The 25865-nt window shown below is 44.4% G+C and overlaps 1 protein-coding gene across 3 annotated transcripts in view; it reads left to right on the top strand.

The window, feature by feature from the left end:
• The first annotated feature begins 13350 nt into the window (after positions 1-13350).
• tmcc1a (transmembrane and coiled-coil domain family 1a) overlaps positions 13351-25865 on the top strand; it is a 35292-nt gene continuing 22777 nt past the window's right edge. The window contains exons 1-3 of one of the 3 annotated variants that reach the window (XM_062459104.1): positions 13351-13435; positions 20880-20927; positions 21889-22202. In XM_062459104.1, coding sequence (XP_062315088.1) covers positions 20921-20927; positions 21889-22202 — 321 coding nt within the window. In that variant the 5' untranslated portion in view covers positions 13351-13435; positions 20880-20920. Of the gene's footprint in view, positions 13436-20879; positions 20928-21888; positions 22203-24445; positions 25070-25865 lie in introns of those variants that run through there. The other 2 variants (XM_062459105.1, XM_062459108.1) reach the window with 2 other exon arrangements.

The following is a 25865-nucleotide window of genomic DNA, read 5'->3' as shown; positions in this document are numbered from 1 at the left end:
GAGTCAGACACAATCAAACAGAGATCGGCAGATCTGTTCTCACTATCTCACACGGCTTGCTGGGAGACCTGGTCAGATGTGGCAAGTGTGTGTATCTCTGTGTGAGATGGTCTGAAGTCTTGGTTGTGCGGGGAGATCTGGCCTTGAGGAGTTTTGTGTACTGGGGGTTTCTGTCTTGGCTGTGCTAGTATGATTGAATGATGAAGTTCTGATGTACAGTAACACACTGTTGTGCCGTGATGTGCCGTGAAGAGTATTTTGCGTTGATTTATTGAGCAACCGTCACTATGGTGTGTATTGTAAGCACATCATAGTGTAGGCTCCTGTTGGAGTCATGCTGTGTTTTTGTGATGTGATATTTTGTAGTCATGTGGGTGGTAATTAGTGAGCTGCTATTACACTGGAGGTCTGTGACACTAAATATGGGGCCAACCTCACACCAGCAATTCACCTCAGGGAAAGGAAGACAGAGGGGGAGAAAGAACAAGAGAGACACAAAAAGAATGATCAGGAACAGGTAAGAGAGATTATTGACTGTCATTGTAAGACCGTGTGTGTACTGTACATGTGTATGTGTGAAAGCGTGCGTGTGTGTTTGTGTGTTATGGCAGGTTACAGCAGTAGTGGAGATAATGGAGTTGACAGAGGAGGAGGCACACAGCTCTCAGTGGCAGCAGGAACATGAACTAGAACTCCACAGAGCCTCCTTCTGGTGTAATCAACAGAGGGAGAAAGAAAGCACACCTCTATGACACAAAAACATCCCCCCTCCTCTCTCTCATACACACTCTCACTCTCTCTCTCACTCAATCTCTATGTCTTTTCTGTCTAAGTCTCTCTCTCTCTCTGCAAGACATTTTGCGTCCCCCCCTCCCTAATTACTGCGGGACCTGATTCTCTCTGACCCACAACACTACCAGGGTTGGTCTCCACTGCAGAGGGAGATCATTCATTTACCCTCTCCCTTTTTCAGACTCCCCCTAATATTCTCTCTGGCGAACTTCACTCTTTGCAGCCCCAATTGAAAGTCCCTCCTTCATGCTTCTGTCTCTTAACCTCAACCCTAAAACACTCCAGCGCATCTCCTTCCTCGTTGGTCCATATCTTGACATTCAGCCCCTCCTGCCAGTTATTTGAATGTTCTCCCCCTCTTCCTGTGCCCCCTCCATCTCTGTCTCTTCATCCTCTGCCCATCACCAGTAAATGAATTCATGTATTCATTCATTCGTGTATTTGAGAACAGACGATCTCAGAGCTGACTGCCTTCTGTTGGGCTCTGCAAGGAGTGCAAATCATGAATGCATGAATAAAACAGAGAAACCACAACAACCATGTGTGTGTATACCTTCCACATCTTACAGGCGATAATATTGATCTTCCAGACTTACTAATGACATTACTATTTTTAAGTCCATCAACCAGTGATACTGATCATTATGCAAACCTCTTATTTCAAATCAAACTTATTTTTTTCTCAGATGTGATTTTACCTTAACCAGCAGCAGTTTGTTTAAATTGGATGTTTAAATTATGACTGTTCTCTGTCAGCCACAACCATTCCGTAGATCCTTCCAGATCTTATCAGGAGCAGGAACACCAACATTCCTTTGTTCTCTCTGTCTTACTCCATTTCTTTTTCTTGTTACTTGCTCTCAGTAGCTGTGGGAATGTGGCTTCAACAGATGTGAGTTCAACAGATGCCAGTATGATTGAAACAATCAATATCCATCACTGGACCATTCAGATGAGCTGTAGTGCTATGGATCTGTTGTAATTCATTAAGCCGTCTTGATTAACACTTGGGTCCTGTAGCAGGGAACGCTCAGAGGACCCCCCCTCTCCTGTCCCTGATTAGGCTTTGCATGGAACAGATACTCCTCAGTCAACAGTGGGAAGGTCAGAGCTGTCTTGATATGTGTGTGTGCACTTGAGTTGGTGTTTTGGTGTGTGTCAGTACGTGTGAGTTTGCGTGCGACTCCATCCTACAAGTTTGACGTATCTAAATTGATTAAGGCAGGTGTATTGATGAAGACAGCCAGGGAGCCAAGCCATCTCAATGAGCTGGCTGCTGCCCCTACATCATTCAGAACAGACACCTAATATAGAAATCCTCACAGTTGAGATTGGCCAGCTGTTGAATCTGTCTCACGGAGGACAGATGATTACAGAGCACACACACATGCACACACATGCAGCAGACACATCTCCCCCTCCTCATCTCTCTCTCTCTCTCTCTCTCTCTCTCTCTCTCACACACTCTCTCTCAGGTTTGTTAGCTCACTGCTTATTAGCCTGGATAAACAACATCTGAACATCCTTGTGGTTTCTTATTGATGACACGTGTGAGTCATCCGGACAGTTTAGGGAAGGCACACAGAAAACAGGCAGCTGTAGTGATGATGTGTAACAACTTGTAGGATTTTATGTTTTCTTACCTGAACCATATCATTTACAGCTTTCAGTCTTTTTCAGGCATACAGTCTCAATCAGGCAAACAAATGTAAGAACATTCTTTATGCCGCAATCAAAGTTTCCATAGAGAAACCCCTGTTCTAGTTGTCAGTATTCTCTGACCTTCTGTTTGGGCTTCTACAGCACCTATTGTTGTTAATTGTTTGAAGCCAATGAACGGAGATGTCTTGTATTGGAAAAAGAAAAAATCCCAAATACTAAAACTCGTGGAAATCAATGGTTTTAGCAGTTTTCATAGATACGCTGACCACCCTAGTTCTCTGTCTAGCAAGCAATAAAGCCGTTGAAAGAAAAGAACTGTGAAATAACAAAGGGAAAAGTAAAAAGCAAAAGTCATTTGTACCGTACGAACTATGGTTCCATTTCCAGAGATAAGTTTTAATTGCTTCCGACATTAAGTTATTGCTGAAGGTAAAGGCTTCAGCAGAACTCTTTAACAAGATGGAAAGTCTCTCAAGCTCGAAGTGGCGTGTCCTATTAGTGCAACATAAAAAGTCGGGGCATTTCAGTTTATCCAGAGAATCTTGGGATTCACTAAATGACTGTCAACCTGCCTGGGAGCCAGCAGAGAGAGAGCAGAGCAGACACACAGCAGGCAGTAGCCTTCTTCCCTGCTCATTTTCACACAAAGCCTCTGACTCATTATTCTGTTTGCATTGTGATTGAGCTCATCACAAGACCTCTTGCCTTTTCATGTAGAGTAATGATATGTACCGTAGAGACGGGAGTGGGATTAGAGGTGTTGGACAATGAAAGGAGAACAGGAAAATCTATGAGCTTACTGTTTGTACGTCTGTCTGTGTGTCTGTTTCCTCTCTGTCTGTTGTGATCCATTAGAGAGGAGGGAGAGATACTACTACCTAGAGATTACTCTCCTCACACACTGCTTTCTCTTTCACCTAGAAAAGTTTTTTCAATTTCTATTTTTAGCTACCCTAACCCTATCAGACACCTTTCCTTCTCATCTCATTCTCCATCCTCATCTCTTACCATTTCTGATTTCCAGTCGCGCTCCAACACACTCTCCCTTCTCATCCCCTTGTTCGTACAACAGTCACACTTTATTTTCTCTTCTTCCATCAATTTAAACGGAATTAATATGACACAGAATGATCTGTCCCCATGGACATACTTGGATCCATACATGCTGGATTTCTCAAAAAATCCAATAGTGTACAATCACAGTTCCAGGGAGCTGACACTGTTGCGTAACTGAACAGAACAACAGGCTCATTATATGTTTTGATGCCTGGAGACTGTATGTATCTAACCAATCTCATTATCCAGCAAGATCAATAGCCTAACCTAACAATTCATACAGCCACTTTGCCATTTAGAATATCCTTTACAACCAATTAAAGACTTAAAAACGTTATCAATTGATTATCTGTCAAGTGGTCAGTGATGGAGAAGATCTCACTTCCTGGTCAGGAGCAGGAGTTTGCATGTGCCTTGTGTGCTCGGCTGATTGGGTGTCAACTTCTCTGGATCTATGGTGACAGCAGTTTAAATAAGGGTGACAGGGGACAGGTGTGTTGAGAGGAATATTTACCTGGTGTTGGTCATCCAGGGGGTGATGGGTGCCACTGTCTGGAGTCATGTTTTCCTCTTTGGGAGTGGGAGTTACCACGCATGTAACAAGTATTACAACACATCACATCTATAGATAAGGTTCACCATACCCTCAAATCAGACACTATCAATCACAGTATGGGCCTTTTGTGTGGAGGCAAATGCTCAAGACATTTGAGTGTGTTTAGGAACCTACACGCATTTGTGTGAGAAAGAGATAGTGTTGGTCCATCACTCAGACAATTTGAATGAATTTTGAATTATTCACATTCCATCATGTAAATTACTCCTTTCATCAACAGTATTGAAATGGACATAGAAAAAGTTGGGTTTTATAATAGCATCTATTTGGTGATGATCGCCTTAGCTGTGACTGCAGCTGACAGGCTCTGGCTAACCTGTCAGACTAAATGCTAATTCAACGGCAGAAATGGCAATTACCTTCATTAGTATGGATGCTGCCTCAGCATTAGCGGAACATTGGAGGAGACGAAAGGCCCTTGACCTTATCAGAGGCTTGGTTGTACTGGTCTCAAACAGAATATGGATAAACATTGAATTCAGCTCTTTTCTGTTATTCCTCCAGGAATCATACATAACTTTTCTGAGTTAAGGATGAGTGTGTGTGTATTACAGACAAGAAACATCTACTGCTACATCTGGAGTCCACTACTATGAATTAATACAACCATTCATTCTTCCGTCGTTCATTCGATTGTTCACTCCTTCATTCAAGTTGTGTGTGTGTACAGTATGTGTGTGTATATGTGCGTGGATGTTTACTGTGTTTTACAATGTGTTTTGATAGCTTTTTGTGTTGTGCATTTAGCTTGAGTGGAAGAGTTCAGAAACACGTCTCACACTGGCTCTCAAATTAACTTAATTAACCCTTGTGTTATCTTCGGGTCATTCTGACCCATCAGTCATTGTGACCCACCGTCGTATTGCGACAACTTTACCGCATACAAAAACAAAGTGAAGCATTTTCTTTTAACCCTTGTGTTATCTTCGGGTCATTCTGACCCATCAGTCATTGTGACCCACCGTCGTATTGCGACAAATTTACCTCATACAAAAACAAAGTGAAGCATTTTCTTTTAACTGTCGGGCTGTCTCAGACCCCCCACATTGGAATGGTTAAAATAAAATTATATTTATTTGTTTTTGTGTCACAATGACTGATGGGTCAGAATGACCCGAAGATAACACAAGGGTTAACCCTTGTGCTGCCTTCGGGTCACATGACCCAAAGGTTCATAACAAACCATCGTTGTGTTAACCCAATTTTACCCAATACAAAAACAAATAAAAATAATTTTCTTTTAACCTTTGCAATGTGGGGGGTCTGAGACAGCCCAACGGTTAAAAGAAAATGCTTCACTTTGTTTTTGTATGCGGTAAAGTTGTTGCAATACGACGGTGGGTCACAATGACTGATGGGTCAGAATGACCCGAATTAATGAGTCTGTCAGCTTTTCTAAAACGACCAGAAAAGTCTTTGTACACTGTGTGAGTACATGTTATCATTTGTGTACGTGCAGGTGTGTGTGATTGTGCGCAACTGCATGTGTGTATGGATGCTACTTCTGAACGAGTTGTCCGTCCTTATAGTGAGCAGTTGAACTTACTGAACCATATTATTGTTCTAATTGCCATCTTTTCATGGGGAGCGCTCCAGGAGTCTGCCTCTTTGCCCTTCTACTGTATCTTCATCCTTCTTTCCTCACTCTTTTACATGCTGTCACTGATGCTGCGTGAAGTAGGATTAGGTCTTCCATTAGGTGAAAACCTGTGACATCTTGCCTCAACATTCGACATTTGACTTTGAAGTATGGTGACTTGGTGACATGGTGACTTGACATAGTGACTGCAGACGACGAGAAGTCAAGCGAATAAAGTTTAGAGGTCAAGAAAAATGACACTTTCAAGAATCCAGACCCCACTTGAGGGTCACCATCTGTGGGCCTTAAAAAGAAGCTCCAGTCCCTCAGTCCCCAGGCTATCCTGTGTGGGCTCTCCAACTGTGCCCTCACAAGGCTGGGGGATCGATCCCAGCCTGCCCCCCTCTCCTCTCATGCTCAGGTCTCTTCATTAGGCTAGGCCTAGAAGAGTGGCTGCTGTAATTGGCAGGAGCCACTGGGAGCTAGCGTCTTCATCTGGGGTGCTCGGAGAGAGAGCGTTGCCTGGCATCAGCCGCTCACTCTAATGTTTCCCATTATCCTCTGCTCCGCCATGGGAAGAGGAAAAACAGTTCACTGGCAGTGTGTGTGTGTGAGTGTGCATGTGCATGTGAGGATGACTTTAGAAAAGAATGGGGAGGACATCGTCAACATATTCAATCCTGGTGATCTAGTTGTTAGGGGGGAGCAGTGACGTGGTGAAGAGCTTTGCTTGTTTTTGTGTGGCTCTGTTTTCTTGTTTTTTGGGTACTAGTAGATCCGGTTGAGGCTGAACATCATTGGACAAGAGCGTCATGAAGCAAAAAAAATCTATGGTTGTGTTTCAAGTATCTACAGTAAACACATGACAGCTTGAAATATGGTTCATCTTACCAAACATGGCTGCTGAACCACGCGAATGTTTCCAGTCACTCAGTCCCTCACACTGACTCAGTGACGTTCAGTCATGATTTTCAGCCGTTCATTCTCATTCGAAAGTCAATTTGTCTTTAATAATTGTAATTGTGAATTTTAATTACAATATTAAGATCGTTTAATGTGTAGAAATTACCATTTGCATGCTGAATTACAATCTCAAAAGCCTCATAGGCTGTCAAATATCAGGTTTGCAGCTTCTCTGTAACCAAAAAAAAACAATAAATAAAATGTATCAAAACAATGCAAACTAGAGAGAGTACAATTTCTGGGGAAATTGTAGGGTGTGCTTGCTTGCGTCGGTTGCACAGGGGTCCGTTTTTGGATGACATTTTTACAACTGATATTTCTGTATATTTTATATAAAAATGCATACTTATTATTCATAAAGATTACATAGATTTAAAAGCATTTTTTTTTGCTGCTCATTTACAACTGAAAATACGAGTGAAGTGTAGAATGAAATAGATGTCTTCTCATTTCCCCTGCAAGAGGCAGCCTCATAGCTGAATCAAAACGAATACATTTGGCAGACCGGTGCAAAAATTGACCTAATCTCTATGACTTAAACGTCCTTTTAAGTTTTTCCCTTCTCGTGATATTTTAAGGCATTTAGCCTACTCATATTGCATTCATTCATGAATAAAGAACCTCCTTTGAAGATTATTCTACGACGTTACCGGCAGTAGAAGATGGAATCGCGATTCAAACAGTACCATCTGCTAACTGAAAATATGCCCCCAAAAACGTAAATACGCTTGACATTTATTTAGAGGAAAATCGCTTTCATAAAAAGCTCACTGGTAGCGATCGTTGTCAGTAACAACGCCAAGTGCGATATAGCCCTGTGTGGAGAGCTGCCCCGGTAAATTGTACTACTACGGTACAGTACTAGACTACTGCTGTGTTCGTCTTGGTAGCGATTGCGTTGGTTGAATTGGATTTAACGTTCCGTTGTACGGTTTAGGCTGAAATTAATTATTTTCATGAACAGACTGACAAAGTTTAGGCTGTGGCAATGAAGTTAAGGTTAGTAGTTAGATAGACTTTTGATTTAAGTAAGGGGAGTGCCGAACATGTTCTGTCGCCGTTTGACTTCCTACAGCTGTGTAGATGTTTTTGTAGTGTCTCGCGTAGGCTACAGCGTTGCAGTGAGCAACACTGGTTTGAAACCACAGGTAATGATAATTTCACCCACAAATCTTTTACTTGTAATGTAATGTCATAATAAATCCTACAACGAAAATGTATTTGTGAGGAATGTTTATTTTAACGACTGAAAACAGATGCATCATAGACCACTGTAGTATGTGTTGCCCGGGCAACAGAGGCTAATGTCATGATGATAATACTTCAGTGACATAGTAGACTACCGTTTCCGAAAGTAGATGTACTTCCTTAATAAAATCAGCTTATATTGTACATTACACGTCACAATTGTGTGTCATATCACAAAGTAAAATTAGTAAATAGTTATCACCCTGGCCTCTTTGCTTGTGGCGTTTCTGCAGCTGCCTTGCAGTAAAGCAGTTAGCTTAGCTATCTCCCAGAAGTTAACGAGCTGCTAAACTAATGTTCTGCTAGAGGTATAGTCACGCGAGTTTTCGTGACGTTAGTGATGTAAGTAGCGTCATTGACTGTGGCTAGCAAGTTAGCCACCGTTAGCTTCACTTTTCGCCACAAAAACTTAATTTCCACTTAAACCATGCAACGGAACGTAAATCCCAATAGAAGCAACTCAATCGCTACCAAGACGAAACTTTTGACACCTAGGTTGTCTATGTAGGCCAAATATTGACTGAGTTTTAGGGGGGCAAAAAGAATAAAAAATAATAATAACTACAGAGGGTACAATTTCTGGGGAAATTGTAGGGTGTGCTTCCTTGCGTCGGTTGCAGGTGGGTCCGTCCTCTAAGTTTTTCCCTTCTAGTGATATTTTCAAGCATTTAGCCTACTCATATTGCATATTTCATTAAGAACACCCTTTGAAACAGCTGCGAACCCCCTTTGAAACAAGCTACTGTAACAACGTTGTCACTGGCAGTATTGAATCGCGATTCAAACAGTACTGTACCGTCTGCTTACTGAAAATATGCCCCCCAAAACGAAAATAAGTTTGACATTAATGTAGGGGGAAATGGCTAATTCAAAATAAGTTTGCTAGAGGCAAGCTAGCTGCTGTTGCTCCACAGTTCGCTGATTGTTTGAAAGCGCCGGAAATGAGAAAGTTTCTTTTGACATAAAGTTTAGCTGTGGCATTGAAGACAGTACTACACACTGCCAGTGGGCGAGCCGAGTCTGACTGAGGCTAACGTCAAAACAAGCCGCGGTGTCACTCAAATTCCAAGTTTTACACAAATCACAAAAATATGCTGACCCGCTGGCTATCTTCGCAATCGCCATATCTTTAAAACACTGCCCTCTTCTGATTTTTGATGTAGAATTGACCCTGGTACGAAATTAAGAAAATACTCATCAGAGATCGACAACAGCTGACGCAATCGTCAACGGAGGCTGACGGGGCTCTCACGTAGCAAACCAATCAAAGTTTTTACAGCAACCTACATTAAAATCTCACCATCTGTCTGTCTTCACAATAGTCATATCGTCATAACATTGCCCTCCTTCTGTTTTTTGGAGTAGAATTGACCGAACTATAAAATTACGAAAATATTAAACTACTATGACGCTTCCATGGCTGCCGCCTAGGCAGTCTCACGGGCGACCCGCACTCGCTCAAATTACAAAGACTTTCACAACCTAAATAAAAAATCTGAGATTGCAGTTCCACTCGAAATTGCTTTCTCAACAAAACCCAATGGTTGGTAATTTTGGGGGTTGGCATTTTTCACTCATAATCCAAGCTCCAATTTGCGTGCTAGAACGTCTCTATCACGTTGTATCCATGCGTCGTTGCTAACGTGTGCTGACGTAGTGATGTAGGCTAGCACTGGTACCCTTCGTCGACAGAAGACACTTTTTGCCACAAAAACGTTGTAACCTCCTAAACTGTGCAACGGAGTGTAAATAAAAATACAAGCAACTCAATCGCTACCAAGACGAAACTTTTGACACCTAGGTTGTCTATGTAGTCCAAATATTGACTGAGTTTTAGGGGGGCAAAAATAAATAATAACTAGAAAAAGCTGTTCCTGCAAAACAGCAGTGAGAATGCTGAAAACCTGAATGGGGATAGCTGACCATGCTAAAAATGCTAAAATAGTAAACATTTTGTAGAAAGTTAGAAGCTGAAGCTTCAAAGGGCCCGAAAGGTATTTTTGAAAGGGGCAGGAGCTGGACGAAGGCATAAAACTACAGAAAAGAGAAGAACAATGCAAAAAGAGAAATAATTCAGAAGATTTTGAAAATTTAGTAGAAAGTCATTTGCTCAGGTTTCAAAAGGTCTGAAATGTATTTTAGAGAGGACCTGGAGCTAACTGATTAAAATGCTGAAAAAAAAAAGTTGAACTATTGTGGGTAGTAAATACGATCATGCTACATCTAACCAGCGGATCATCTTGCAAGTGTGTCAAAGTGGTATTTTTACAGACTGTATTAACACCGTAGGCGTGAATAATGCATGCATCGTGATTGTCGTCCATCTGTAGCCGAAGCTAAGCTAGAGAGAGGATGCAATGGGAGATTTTCTACAGTAAGCCATATCTACTGCTTCAAATTGAAAACGGAGACCATCTTTTGATTAAAGACAAGTTCCTTAACCTATGTTGTCAATATCGCCAATAAAAAGTAAATACTCTTCAGTTACGAAGCATTTGTTTGTAGCTAGGTAACGAATATAATGTCTGGAAAAAGTAGCTATAGCTATGTGACCTGGTTTCGCTGTATGATGACAGTCGTAGTGTCACTAGAATGGCCATAACAAAAGATCATATTTCAAATCTGTCTGCTGTTCTACATTGCCCACACAATTCAACTCTAACATGGCCTGTATCTTGTATCGAAAGTGCTCGAAAATTAGCTCGTCTAATGTATGGTGGACTGAGAACATATTTGTTAGTCAAAGCAGAGCGAGCGGATGTCGTGGGAGAATTCCTACTGTGTTAGATTTACTGCTTCAAATTGAAAACGGAGAAGATATTTAGAGTAAAGACAATTTACTTAACATCTGTGTTCAATATCGTCAAATAAAAGTAACAACTTTCCAGTTACGAAGCGTTTGTTCGTAGGATTAACGCCAGCTGCAGCAAACACTTACCCCAGCCCCGGTTTTTGGCTGTTCGTGACGGTCAGCTATGACAGTCTTGAGCCTCGATTTTTGCAGATTTCTGTGAAACCTGCTAAAATAAAAACGATCTAGCTAGATTATGTACACTTTAAGCTCAATACCTTGTTTGGCCAATTTGGTCGATTGTGGAAAAAAAGTCGAACCGTTTTTAGTTATGGAGAGCCATCGCGCTAGCTCGATTATAAGAGAGAATAACAGAAATGTAGCTAGAATCCACACCTCACACAAGTTAACCTAGACGCAAAACTGTACGTCCAATCCAAAAAATAAGGATATTTTCCGAGACCCAAGACTCTGCCTAAACCAGAGATATTCTTTATATGTCTGTGCAGTCAGAAATACGACTCTACCTGCAGTTTCGAAAACGTGTTCCTTTTGCTTTCCTGGTGCGTGTTTGTTTGGTTGCCACGGTGATGGCGCAGCTGTGATAGCTAACGAGGTAGGCAGAGAGAAAAACGAACATTTACCTAGCATCCACACCTCAAACAAGTTGACCTAGACGCAAAACTACACGTCCAATCAATAAAATGAGGATATTTTCCGAGACCCAAGACTCTGCCGAAACTAGAGATGTCCTTTATATGTCTGTGCGGTCAGAAATATGTCTCTACCGGCAGTTTCGAAATCGTCTTCCTTCTTGCTTTCTCTGACGAATTTTACCCACCTCTCCATTGAAGTTAGTGAGAGAATTTGAACGGGTGCTCTCTCTCTCAGAGTGTGCCACTCTGCTTGCTGCTCATTCATAGAAATCAAGAAGGAGCAAACATTTTAATGTATTTCAAACTGTCATCATTCAAAATTGGCTGAATATTTGAAAAAGCTGAATCATTTGGGAATAGCTGAATGTCTTGTGAACATTTCAAAGGTTGAATGGTGTCTCTAGCTGAAAGTATGCTAAAGTAGTTACGTTTGAAAGAGGAGGAAGATTTTTAATGATTTGAAAGGATTTACCATTACTTTTAATGGGAGAATAATTTGCACAAAAACCTTAATGTCTTAAAAAGTATAAAAGTGAGAAATACCAAAAGTCATAGCCAACATCTCCTGAAGGAGCTGAACGTTTTGATACAAAAATTGTAGGAATCGGTGAAAGTATGCAGGACTAGTTAAAGGCCAAAAAAACAGCGGAAGAACTAAGAACTAAGTTTTGTAAAACAATAGTGAGAATGCTGAACAGCATTCTCACAAATATATATGTGAGAGAACAAAGGTTGTGCTCTCGCCGAAGGCTTGAGCACACCCAATAATAATTTTCATGCAAGCATAACATCTGCTTCCTTTTTGGGGGTAGTTCTGTGATCATGAAAATGATTAAGTGGATTTTGATAATGATGCTGATGACTGTGACAGTGATGATAATGATGATGGTGGTGCATGCTCAAGTGCAGTGGTTGGTCATGCGTGCACAACTGGGATACTGTTGCCATCTAGTGGATGCAGCTGGAGCTACAGTAGACAAGTTGCTAGCAGTTCTAACACAAGACTATTATCTCTGAGGACTCACTTTTTCTTTTGTATTAAGGATTAAACAAAATGACGTGTATAAACTCATTCAATACATTTTTATTTAATCCAGCGGGTTTAGATTACAAATGTTTTTGTAGATGCTTGATACCAGTGCTATCCTCTGTTCCTTTACTGAAACAAACACTATACTCAGCCATTACTAAATCGTTTGGGATTCAAGTGTATGTGTACGCATGTGTGTGTAGTTTTGGAGCATGTTTGTCTTAGGTATTATCCTCAAATACCCTGGATTGTGATGTAGCAACTCAAAGTGAGTGTGTAGGTAGGTATGACATGCCAATGCATTGTAACATAATTATTGAGACAATGTAGAAATCATTGCCTCAAACGAAACACCAAAATCTGAGCTACTGTGAGGTCCATCCACATCCACATGGTGACTGCTATACCACTAATCAATTTCTACAATTAATACTAAGTCACATCAGTGACAAATTAATTCTCAGGCTTGATGTTCAGCTCAGAACTGGAAAAGCAGGTAATTGAGCAGTATAGCTGCAGTTAGCAGTATAATTTGTTGTCCAATTCTTACAGTAATGGAAAAATAAAAAAACTTGTCATTAAGTATGCAGCACGTATCTTAGTTCGTGTTTCCAGTACAAGTTGAATTGTCTTGCAAAACACAACAGAAGGCCTTTGGTTTTAGCATTATTATCTGGTGACTAGCACCCATTGATGAGCTGTTCTGAAAAATTGTCAGGACGACATGCATAATATAACTATTCAAATACAACTAATTCATTGATCAACATGTGTTACATCGTAACTTTCATTGTGGTCATGACTAAATATTTGTAATATCTACGATGACTAACGAAACTTTTTATTTCTGCCTAGTTATGTCTGACGACTTGCCTATTGTGCCGAACACCCCTAATCATCCCTAATGGTATGGTCCTGCAGTGTCAACCTATACAGTACGAGATTCGTTCTGCGTTCCGACGCCAGCGTGGGAGAGGGAGGGTAAGCGACTTTCAGAAGAGGGGTGGACGACTGTCGGCAGTATAGTTTTCACGTTGCTCATGTAAGTGTTATTTCTTAGCAAAAGTTGTATTTTTTTACTGTTATGCGAATGGTAGAGGTCGAACAGAACTATTTGCGGTTCTTTTGAATAGTCGTTTTCAGTTGAGCACTCACTGTTGATATATATTGCAAAACCAGTGAAAGTCCACAGTAGGGATAGGCTGTAGCCTATGGCACAACGTAAAAGGACTTGCAGCGCTGTCAACATGTATCTGAATGACATTTTCTAATAGCCAACAGTATAGCACGAGTTTATTAAAATGTTCCATTTCACATGAAAAACACGCTACATTAGTAATGTAGCTATCTTCTCCTCCAATATATTCTCGCTATAAAGAAGGTATCCTACCATACAGTTATCCTCGACGTGGTCCAGAGTAGTCCGAATGTTTATGTAAATTTGAAAGTGCGTGACAGGACAGTGTTTTCTTTGTCACATGATATCTACAATTATAGATATTATTAAATACAATGTAAGTAAACTATATTACATAATTTACTGAGGTTTAAATATATAAAAATAAAATGTATTATTCATATGTTAATATCCTGTTATTAAAATGACCTTGTATTATTATTTTGCGATTTATCAATAATGCCAAACCACCATCGCCACACCTTTGTGTGGTGATGTAAGTAGTTCACTATCTTCAGATGTGTTGTGTGTGGTAAGCTGTGCTGTCAAGGAGCATGGTTTGGATATTTGTAGAACATTTGGTTGACAGAATATGCCAGCTCTCTTCTCCAGTGTGGCATGTCTGTTTCTTGTAGCACAATATGGACAGACAGCAGGTGCTGTTCTCTTTTCTTCTCAGTCTTTTGTTAAATACCTGTGGGCTAGATGCAGCTGTTCTTGCTCTGCTCTGCTATCATGAAAGAAAAGGACTTTATGAGTGTGGACTGAACATTAGCTTGGATCCTTCTACTGTACTCGTCCTTTCTGCTACTGTCTTGCTTCTCTATATCTTCCTCTCTCTTTATCTCTTGTTTTCGTTCTTCCTGTCAAACACCCACCCACACACACACACACACACACACACACACACACACACACACGCACACACAAACACACGCACACACCAACAGACACACACAGCCGTAGAAGGGGTGGACATGATAACTACTGCATGCCACTATCTGTCTGACACACTAGTAAGTGGCTGAAAGCGTGGCTGCCCCTTCAGGGTGCTTCAGACACAGCCATTCATGTCTCACTGTGCTGGTCAGGCCACCACGATGACGCTGGCCCCTTCTCCCCCCTCCTCCCCCCTCTTCCCCCACTCCCTCTGATCTCTTACTTTGTGCCTGCCTGCCCTGTTAGGGACCCGCGGGCTGCTCACAGTTTCTGCCTGTGTGTGTGAGTGTATAAATGTGTGTGTAACGTGTATGCATGTGTTTTCCTTGTCTGCGCCTTGCTGATCTGTACTGATCTGATCTGACCATGGCCTCTGCTGCTGTGTGTGCAGCATGCAGCCTCAGATGGCTGGCTGTGTGCTGTTTAGCTGTTTCACATGCAGCGTTCAGGGAGAGTCATGCTGGGTCTGTTCCTGCATGTCACACTCTACTCTGGCAGTCAGAAAGGCTCATTTATTGACCGCCGGCACACAGTTCCTCTTCACAGGTCATGTTGACTGGAGATAGCCCATCATCATGTCAATATTGACTTTGTGATTAATGGTGTTATTATACAGTGATTGTCCTTATAAAGTGAGTTTCTGTCCAACAGACTTCTGTAATTCAGCAAATCAGATATCAACCTTCAGTGTTTTGCTTGCATAAGTGAGTCATTCTGACTACAAGGTTGTTATGCTGTTGTTTGAGGAGTCACTGTAGCTTACTGAGCTTGGACAAGGAGGTCTTCTTTCACTGAGGTTTCACTTGAAGACTGACTGGGAAGGAGGTGTTGGACAAACTGTGTCATTATGTAGTTTTGATATGAAGTAAATAAAATGATTACCACAAATTGTGCTGTAATAGCAAATTGCCAGTGTTAGTAGCATTGTCAGAGTTTTATCACTGTGAGTGCTACTTTCGTAAAGAGCTTTTGGGTCATTGATCAGACGATTCTGTCCAGTTTAATGTGTCTTTCTGGTCTAAGTGGTTTGGCACAGTGAAAGGACTGAGCTTTGCTCTCATTTGCCTTTCTCCATTTTCTCTCTCTTTCTCTCTCACACACATTCCCTCTTTCTCTGCCTCTCTCTCTCTCTCTCTCTCTCTCTCTCTCTCTCTCTCTATCTCTCTATCTCTCTCTCTATCTCTCTCTCACTTACTCTCTTTCTTCCACACACCTTATCATTGTTTTTGCGGTCTGGAAAGGCTACATAGCAGCAGAGGTGTCTTAGCGCGGCTAATTTTAGCATGCCGTAGACTCCAGGCAAACCAGCCTTCTCCAGCTTGGTTCCTTTTGGCTGACAGTAAATACATTTTCAGAAGGGAGCTAGGCCCGATTGTTCTTCTTGATTTAGGGTGCTGAGCCTGACCACAACACTGTCTCTTACAGGACAGGGGGGGCTCTATGTCCTCATCCAGCCAGTTGTATGAAGAGTGGCCATGGGGGTCAGTCAGCTTAGGACAGAGCGTGAGGAGGAGCTTGTGACCCCACAGTGTTTGACCTGCTCTGCAGTATGAGCCCCCTGGTCCAGAGGCTGAACTTGGACGTGCTGATACACACTGCAGGTGTCTGGTGTCTGCATGTGATTTGGAACTCCACTGAGGGTTATTTGGATAGATGATGATAGGGATATTTATGTCTGTGTGCTGGTGGGGGTGAAAGTTGAACTCACCTGTTACTGTGGCTGCTGCCACAGTAAAGGACAGTCTTGTGGTCATTTGTCCATGTCACTGTTCTAACTGGAGGGGCATTCTCTGACCCCTCTCCAGGGACACTCTGTTTGATGATTTGCCCATAAACACACACACATGCACGCACGCACACACACACACACACCAACACACCCCATTTTCTTCTAGACTCCTTGCCTGGCATTAGGATTAATCCTGTGCTGTCTGTTGGCAACCACGTGAGAAGGCTGTTGTTCATACTCCTTTCTGCCTCTAGCCTGCACTGTGATGGTGTGTCAGGAAGGCCAGACACTAACATCTTTAGCTTGCTGCATTGTTGTTACTTAACCCATCCGTAAAAATGCATAGTCACTGCAGCATTCAACAGCGATGCTGAGGTGTTCCTTAAAGAACACAGCTCCTGGAAAAGAGTCAGGCTTTCCTCCAGTGCTTAGCCCTGACCCTCAACACAGATCAGAACATTAAACACTGCTTGGTTTCACAATGCTGCTCCTCACTTCTGCTGACTCAGCCTGTCTTCTGTCAAGCTCAACACTGTATATATTTACAGTAACTAGACTCCCAATGATGGATGCAGTATGTAGGGTTTTTAAATGAATGCTCAAAATGACTTCACTGAAGATATAACTAATAAATAAATACATTTACTAATTAAGTACAAAGAGGCCTCATTGCCTCTGCTGTGTTGTGTGGTTGTCTCTGTGCCTCACTGTCTGATTGTCTTTAGGGTTTATCTTTTTTTTGTTATCTTCTGGAAAAAGGATGGTTGGGGATTTACATGTCAGTCCACCGGCCACCTGTTATTTTCCTGTCAGTTTTCACCTTATACTCAGTGCAGACGTGTAACCAAACATGTACAGAGCATGGTGTAACTCTTCCTCCCCCTTCCTCTGTGTCATCCTCACATACCCATACAGACACACGTACAGATACAATAACGATTGCTCCTGTTTCCTATGTTGTCATGGGGCTGCAGGATGAGATGTGCCCCATTATCCATAGGTCAGAGAGGGCACACAAACTCTATCTCTCTCTCACACACACACACACATACACACACACACACACACTCCATCCTGCCAGAACTCTCTGGCCTAATTCCCCTCTTATTGATGTGTGTCTGTGAGTGAAAGAGACAGAGCACAAAGAGAGGAGATAGGCCGGTGTGTGGCTCTGAGGAAACAAAGAGCACTGTGTTCCACGTCAGCTCCACAGCTCTTCTGGAACACAACACTGGGTGGCCTTGTTCACACTGCCATTGTCATGTTTGGACTGCTTCTAATGTACATGCTCAACAACGTCAAAGGCCAAAGGCTTCGTGGAACATGTTTCTGTATCCACTGAGCATGCCCCTCACAACATATGTTTGGAGGAGATCTGTTTTGTCTGAAACAACACACACCGATGGGAGCGTGAGTCTGTCCTGTAGCTACAGGTCTGGTGTCCTCTCCATGGTGATAGGAATGGTGAGCTTTATCCCGCTGTCCTGGTTCATCAATGATAATGGATTGGTGCTTAGCACCTCATCCTGTCTGCCTGCTTGCCTTCCTGCCTGGCCGCCTGCCTGCTTGCTTTCCTGCCTGGATGCCTGCCTGCTTGCTTTCCTGCCTGGATGCCTGCCTGCTTGCTTTCCTGCATGTTTGCTTGCTTTCCTGCCAGCCTGCTTGCCTACCTGCCTGCTTGCCTGTCTGACTGTCTGATTGTCTGTCTGTGTTTTCTGCATGTCTGCCTGCCTGCCTTCCTGTCTTCCTGCTCCCTGGCAGAAGAACTGTGTAAACTGAGCTGGTATTGGTGTGAGGAACAGGGTTCCAGAAGGGCTGTTGTCCTCTCGGCCGTTGCATTCACCTTTAACAAGGCTGCAGTGTTTTTTAGGCAACACGCTGATTCATTATGGCTGCTGACAGTGACGCAGGCCTGGACACCTGCTGGCTTCTAATAATGATATCTCTGTGCAGGACTGAACGTGGGTGCCATCGTCAGAGAGCCCAAGCTTTGATCCAGCTAAGCATGTGTGTTCACTTGCGGACCTACATGCTTGTGTAAATGTCTTATATTTCAATGGAATGTGGGGGATTGACTCTATGTTTAGGATATGGTAAGTCAGTATTGTGAGATAGAACAAAGTGATATGTTACGTAAATATCACAACACAGTGTTGATGTATTTCATGCATAAGGACCTGTGCCATTGTGGAGGACAGGACTAAGCAGAGCAGACAAGAGTCATAGGCCCATCTGTTGCTTGTATTTTGATTTTGATGACCTCACCTAGGTGGAAATCCAAGCCTTGTCCTCATAAAATGACACTAATACTCACCCCCCCGCCACACGCACACACACACACACATATAAAAGCACACACACAATCTCTCTGACAATAGGGCTTTGTCCTCTAAAGACTGCTGAAAGAGGATTTAGTGTGAATATAAAACCATAGTCAATCAACAAAGCGCCCAACCCACTGGGCTGGGCTGGGATCAGCTTGTGGATGATGGCAGCTTTGGGGACAGGACCAGGAACAGGAACAGGGACAGGACCAGGAACAGGAACAGGAACAGGGACAGGACCAGGACCAGGAACAGGAACAGGAACAGGGACAGGACCAGGAACAGGAACAGGAACAGGAACAGGGACAGGACCAGGAACAGGAACAGGGACAGGAACAGGGACAGGACCAGGAACAGGAACAGGGACAGGACCAGGAACAGGACCAGGAACAGGAACAGGAACAGGAACAGGGACAGGACCAGGAACAGGAACAGGGACAGGAACAGGGACAGGACCAGGAACAGGAACAGGGACAGGACCAGGAACAGGAACAGGAACAGGAACAGGAACAGGAACAGGGACAGGAACAGGAACAGGGACAGGACCAGGAACAGGAACAGGAACAGGGACAGGAACAGGGACAGGAACAGGGACAGGACCAGGAACAGGACCAGGAACAGGAACAGGGACAGGAACAGGGACAGGACCAGGAACAGGAACAGGGACAGAGCCATGACTAAGTTCAGGACAGGATTAAAAATAGAGCAAACGTTCCACTCCAGTATTCCAAAACAAATTCCATAACAATCAATCAAGCTCAATTGAAGGTGCTAAACTTATCTTCTCTCTCTCTCTCTCTCTCTCTCTCTCTCTCTCTCTCTCTCTCTCTCTCTCTCTCTCTCTCTCTCTCTCTCTCTCTCTCTCTCTCTCTCTCTCTCTCTCTCTCTCTCTCTCTCTCTTCATCTCTTTCTCTCTGTGCATGCATGTTTTCATTTTCACCTTCCCCATCTGAGTGTAGGGGAAGGTTCAGAGTGTGTCGTCACCACTGTAATAATAGATGCCAGGGGCTTTCTTCCCCTGTCCTGAATATGTGTGTTGTACCTAAACAGTGACCTGAGCCAGCAGGTGACTGGCTGCCAATGAGAATCAACCTGTTAAACACCTGTTGTCTCTCAGGCAGACAGTGCCGAGCTGCCTGATTACAGTTACTGAATACTGGATATTGTGGACAACCAGATGTGTATTATAGTCTGACTTTAGTTCTCCATCCTTTTAATGAAGTTCTAATAGAACAGAGGTCCATCCACTCTGCCATACCATTCATACAGTAGGTGTTTAGGACTTCATGAGGTGTTATTTTGATGTATTCTAGATCTGTCATCTTTTGTCATCTTGTGTCATACGTACTTTTACACATTAGGAAGGACATAAAGTATCAAATATCCAGATAGATTATTATTTAATGTTATCTGACTAAGGTCTTTATAATCGAGCTAGAGGATAGTAAGCAGCAGGACTCCTCTGTCCTGCTTCTTTGTTTTGTGTTGGTGCGCATCTGTGTGTGTATCTGTGTGCACAACTTTGTGTGTATCTGTGTGTGTGTGTATCTGTGTGTGTGCCCCTCAGTGGCGGTGACAGAGTGGGCTCTGTGCTGTGTTGCTGCTCCCTGCTCCCTCCTCTCTCTGGGCCCATTGTGAACCTGAACAGCTGATTGTGTTAGCAGTAACCGGGGTCATAGTCATCCCAGCTGCATTTGTGTAGATTGCATTCCTAAGTGTGTGTATGTGACTATGCATGCAATTCTTGGAGTGTGTGTGTGTGCACATGTAAGTGTGCTCGGGTGCAAGGGTGTATGTGTATGTAGGTGTGGGTTCTTCTGAATATGCAGTAGAAGTCGTAGCGACTGCTGCTTTTACTGGAAAAAAAGCCATGAGAGCAGTCAGCTGTCGTCGAGGGCGAGTGACAGTCTGCGTCTCACTGAAGCAGAGCCTTCACTGCTGTCACACTGTCTGCTAGGAAACTGGGAGGGTTTCCTGCTAACATGCGGGGACTTGGGGTTAGCAGTGTTGAGCCTGTGTTGTTGTTTGTGGGGAAACAGACCCTTAGACATCAGATAGTGCTGAAGTTGGTCTTCAGGAACATAACCTGTAATTACCAACCACTAGGGGCCACAGGAACACACATAAACCACACGCACTCTCACGTGTTAACAGCTCACTCACTAGTCATTAGCCACATGTGTCGTATGTAGACAAGGTCAGAGATGAAACAGAACTAAGGGATCGTTGATCCTTGAACCAGAGTGTTTGAGTTTGATCATGGTATTGACTGGCCTTCCCTCTTTCTCTCTCTCTCTGTTTCTCTCTCTGTCTGCAGGTGACCCAAGACACTGACGCAGGCTAGACATTGTTGGGCTGATGGTAGGTGGGTTTTTCCACATATTGTCTCATTATCTCTGTATGTGTGTCTGTCTCTCAGTCTCTCAGTCTGTCTGTCTGTCTCTGTGTCTTTACGACTTCCAGCCATCTGGTCTGTGCCCCGGTGTGTGTGTGCTCTCCAGTGCTTCCTCTGGTTAGTCTCTGGTTCTCTTCCAGTCATAATCCATTTCCTTTCTCTCTCTGTGGTAGACCAGCATGACTTACAGTGCTGCTTGGCTGATGCATGCCCCCTAATGGAACCCCACGGCTGCTGAGCTGTTCTCAACCCACCCTCAGACCATCATCTCAACTTATCTGCACTGTACTATACTGTGCTATACTCTACTTGACTGTAGACTACTCTATTCTTTTTTACCCTACTCTATTCTGCTGTAACCTACCATACTTTTCCCTACTTCACTCTACTCTTCTCTACTGTACTTGACTATACTCTACTTTACTCTTCTGTGCTCTACTCTACTCCACTCCTTCCTGCTCTGCTCATCTCTTCTTCTTCTCTCACCCTGTACCTGCCTGCCAGATAGAGACAGTAGATTACCTCCTGCTGCGCCATCCAGACCCTCCCTGCCTGAGCCCCTCCCTCTCTGTGCCAGTGCTGCAGGCCTGTATGCAGCTGGAGGGCAGGGACAGGCTTCCAGGGGGTGGGGCCTCTGGCTCCAGAAGGGGCTCCTCCCCCTCAGGCCACCATGCCCTCTCCAAGGTCACTGAGAATGCCAAGGAGAGCATGGGAGTTCTGGGCCAGGGGCTCAAACAGTTGTTCCAGCAGCAGCGCAGACGCCTGTCCCTGTCTCGCTCCAACACCACCTCCGCCCCTTCCTCCTCCTCCTCCTCCTCATCAGAGGTGTCAGTGGGCGGTGTGTCTCGGTACCCCGCTGAGGACACCCCTCCACCCCCGGCCCCCTGTCCTGAATCTGACCTCCCCTCATCTACTGTGGTTCCCCCCCTAGCTGGTCCTGGCTCGGCCCCAGCGGGCATGATGAGGAGAGGGACCAGCCTGCAGAGCCGGCTCATTAAGGGCTCAGGGGGGGCCGGGTCGGGGTCTGGGTCAGGTGCCGGGACAGGGAGTGGAGACCGGGACCCCCTCAGTAGAGGAAGCCCCCAGACCCTCCATCGCCGCCAGACCCACGATCCTTCCCAGCACGTCAGCCGCCCTCGATCGTCCTCCACCACGGACCCCACGCCCAGCAGCCCCAGTCCTGGCTACGCCCCCGGAGACGTGCTGCTGTCGCCAGGGTACCAGTCCACCGAGGAGATAGAGCGGGTGAGGGATGCAGCCTGTCAGCCTGTCGGAGTTTGTGTCTTGTTAACATTTGCGCTGTCCAATCTCTCTAATATGTTAAGTTGAGATTCTGTCTCTGAGGGTTTTGTGGCAGCTATGGCAGGTTTTCACCGTGTGTGTCCTTTTGTGTAGGTGTGTGGTTTATATTTTGTGTTACAACGTTCCCATCCTCTAATGCCCCTGAGCAGAAGCAGTCTTAATCCAGGCTCAGAGTTGACACACACACACAAATACACACACACCGCACAAATGCTCTTTGCATGCATGCCTGTGTTTCTAAGACAGACAGACATTATTCTAAATTCATCTGGAGGTGTCCATCTGGCTAAACAAGTCACCCCCTTGTTTCTACTCAGTGATTTGTCCCCATGTAATTGCTCTGTTACAAGCAATATTAGATTGTCTCACAGGCCATACCATAGCAATTTACATGTCTATTCAGGTGAGCTATTTATACAACAAAATATCAAATTATCCACTGGAGAAAGACAATTAACACTGTCCTAAATGATTTGTCTGTAAAAGGATCATCTGACAATAGAATGCCTCTTTGTAGAAACTGACTGTACTTTTATTATCAAGAGGTCATTGTGTTTCTGGAGTTGGTGTAGATGTGCTTGTGTGTCTGTGTGTCTGTGTGTGTGTGTGTGTGTGTGTGTGTTTGTGCAATGTTGAGAAAAGTCAGTCAGTGCTGGTTATGTCATGACTGAAGGAGATATTGTCTTGCCATTGGTGAGACAGATGCTCTGAGAGGTCCATATGTGTTGGGCATCTGTACCAGACTGTGCTGTCACCCCTCCCCCCTCCCCCCTGTAATTCTAACCCTGACACAAATGCTAACCCTAACTCAAAATCCCCTAAATTCCCCTAGAAAAACACACTTGAAGTTGTGTGGTGCAAGGAAATGTCAAGCGTTTTCTTGGTTTACTAAGACCACATACACATACACACACATACACATACAGACCATACTGGTGTGCAAGGCAAGAATAGGCCTGTTGTGTGTGTGTATGCGGTCAATAAAACGTTTGTCTTGTTGGGCTGTTTGGTCTAACCACCAGGTGGCAGTATTGGATCATCTGCGGTAACAGAAACAGATGTGAAGCATTGGTTCAGGCAACGGTCTCGTTACTACCGGTAATAACCAAGCCTACTGTCTTGTGTATAGCTATAGATTTCCATTCTGGAAGCTAACCTGTGTGCATACAGTGTAACTTTTAACACTGTGAGAGAGAGTGAGAGTCCCCCAGCTCAACTAAGAGACCTGGCTCTGTAGTCAGGCAGACAGGGATGATGGACATGGAGAAGATAGTGTTATTTCTCTCCAGTCTGCTCTGAATAACATCCCCTGACTCTAAACCCTGTCTCACAGCCTACTCCCAGTCCCCTGTATCAGTACCTAGTCCTAGTTCGCTGCCTCTAAACCCTGTCTCAGCCAACAGTTCAATGTCATTCAGGTCATCTGAGCAGTAGCCGTGGCAACCTCGAAGCACACAGTGAGCTGTCTGGAGCGACGCCCCGGTACAGTTTCCATGGTAACAGTGTAGACGACCTTGGCTGAGTGTCGCCTCCTGTGGTTGGTGTGTGCCAGGGGTTACAGCCTCCTGCTGGATGTTGGGTGGTGGCCCAGCATGGTCTGAACCCCATCAGTCTGTGTGTGTCTGTCTGTGTGTGTAGCCAGTGTTTAAGAGTACATTATATGTTTGTGTGAGTGTTTATATATACGTATACAGTATATTGGCTATGTTTAGGTATATGTGTATTTGTATGCGAGGTGTAAATGTCAGTGTACAGTATTGCTGAGGTTGCATTTAAAAAGCGTGATGTAGCCACGCCTTAGATATCCTCTTCGCTCATCTTCCCTAAATGACTGTCTTTCCATTCTCCCCTCCCCCTCTCCCCCTCTCTGAGTCCATTTCTACCCACCCTCTTATGCACTGTCAGCCCCTTACCCTCCTCCATTTCTCTCTCTTTCACTCTCTCTATGTCCTTGTCTTACTCTTTCTTCTCTCTCCCCCTCTCTCCCCTTCTCTCTCTTTCTGCCCCTCTCTGTCCCCCTCCCACAGTCCCAGCCTCCCAGGAGAGGGGCGGTACAGACAGTCTGCTGGCCCCTCCCCCTCCCCTCCCCAGCCACCCCCCACTCCCTCAGCTGACTGACAGGAAGCATGAGGCAACCTTGCCGTGTCCTAGACGCGCATGTCAGAGAGCCGAGGAGAGGGGTGCGTGGCGTGTCTCTGTGCGCGTGCTGAGAGGAGTCTGTGTGGAGATGTGTCTGTGTGTCCAGGTCAGGGCTGCTCACCCCTGTCTGTCTCGTGAAGCCGTCTGCGTGTGCGTCTGTGGAGGGTATCTGTCTGCCATGTGCTGCTAGGGTGTTGAAAGGGTGATTGGGAGTGTGCGTGCATGAAAGACAGAGCGTAAGAGAGAGAGAGAGAGAGTGCGAGAGCTGGGAACCATGCTGGGTGTGAGTAGAGGGCAGCACAGCTGAGCACTCTTTATATACTATGTCCGTCTGTCCGTCTGTCTGTCCTCCCTCTCTCTCTTGCTGTCTCTCTCTAAGCCCTCCCTCTCCTTCTATCCTCTCTCTCTCGTTACTTGGATTTGCTCAGTACATGAACCAGTATGGAATAGATGGGCTATTTGGAACAGAAAACACTGTCTGTGTCTTCTTGGGTGTGTGTGTTTATGTGATCTTTAGATGCTTAGGAGAGGAGGTTAACATGTGTGTCTGAGAGTGTGTTAGATGCTCGGGTGTGTATGTGAGTGTGTGTGTACTGGGACGAGAAACGACAGTGCTGAGTGTTGAAGTCAGGATGGTGCAGCGCTTCAGTCTACGCCGACAGGACTCCAAGGTAAGCCCTGCTCTGGTCCTGCTACCTGCTGATGACACCTGGGGTCCCTCTCATACCTGCTCCACTTGACTCTCTTCCTGGCAGTCTCTCTCTCTCTCTCTCTCTCTCTCTCTCTCTCTCTCTCTCTCTCTCTCTCTCTCTCTCTCTCTCTCTCTCCCTCTCTCCCTCTCTCTCTCTCTCTCTCTCTTTATATATATATATTTCTGTCTCTGTCTCTCTTTACTGTCTGGCTCTCATTCTTTCTTTATGTCTCTTTCTGTCTCCCTCTCCCTCTCTTTCTCTTTCTGTCGGTGAAATTAGTGGTGTTATATCAGGTGCTTGTCTAAGCTGTCTGACTCCTGCTGCTGTATTTTTGGCAGGAGGATACAAGGCTTTTCCTACACCTGTTTCTGCAGGGGGGATTTGGCTAACATTAGCAGTCACATCATCAAACACAGGACAGAGTACTTCTATCAGAGTAGGAAGAACTAGTCACCAGAATTTAATGTGCTAGTGCTATATCTGATTGCAAAGGAAATGGATCAATGCTTATCTCTGATTGTGTAACTTTTGGGATTTGACTGGACTAACGGACTCACGGTTAAATTGTTACCACGAAGGTGGTGCTGTAAGGGGTTTACTGTTGCTTGTGTTACTAGTAGATACCTGAACCTTTTGTTATCAGTGTGTCTGTAGTAAGGGTCCCCAGTGTAGGGCTGTGTGGTAGAGAGGCTGAGGGCTGTACCAGGCCACAGTACAGCTCTCCTAATAGCCCTCTGCTATGCAGCTGCTGCCTGGCCTGTGGGAGTAATTACAA

Source organism: Osmerus eperlanus, chromosome 4 (assembly GCF_963692335.1).
Source record: "Osmerus eperlanus chromosome 4, fOsmEpe2.1, whole genome shotgun sequence".
Lineage (NCBI taxonomy): Eukaryota > Metazoa > Chordata > Actinopteri > Osmeriformes > Osmeridae > Osmerus > Osmerus eperlanus.
This window is presented reverse-complemented; position numbering and strand designations above follow the sequence as displayed.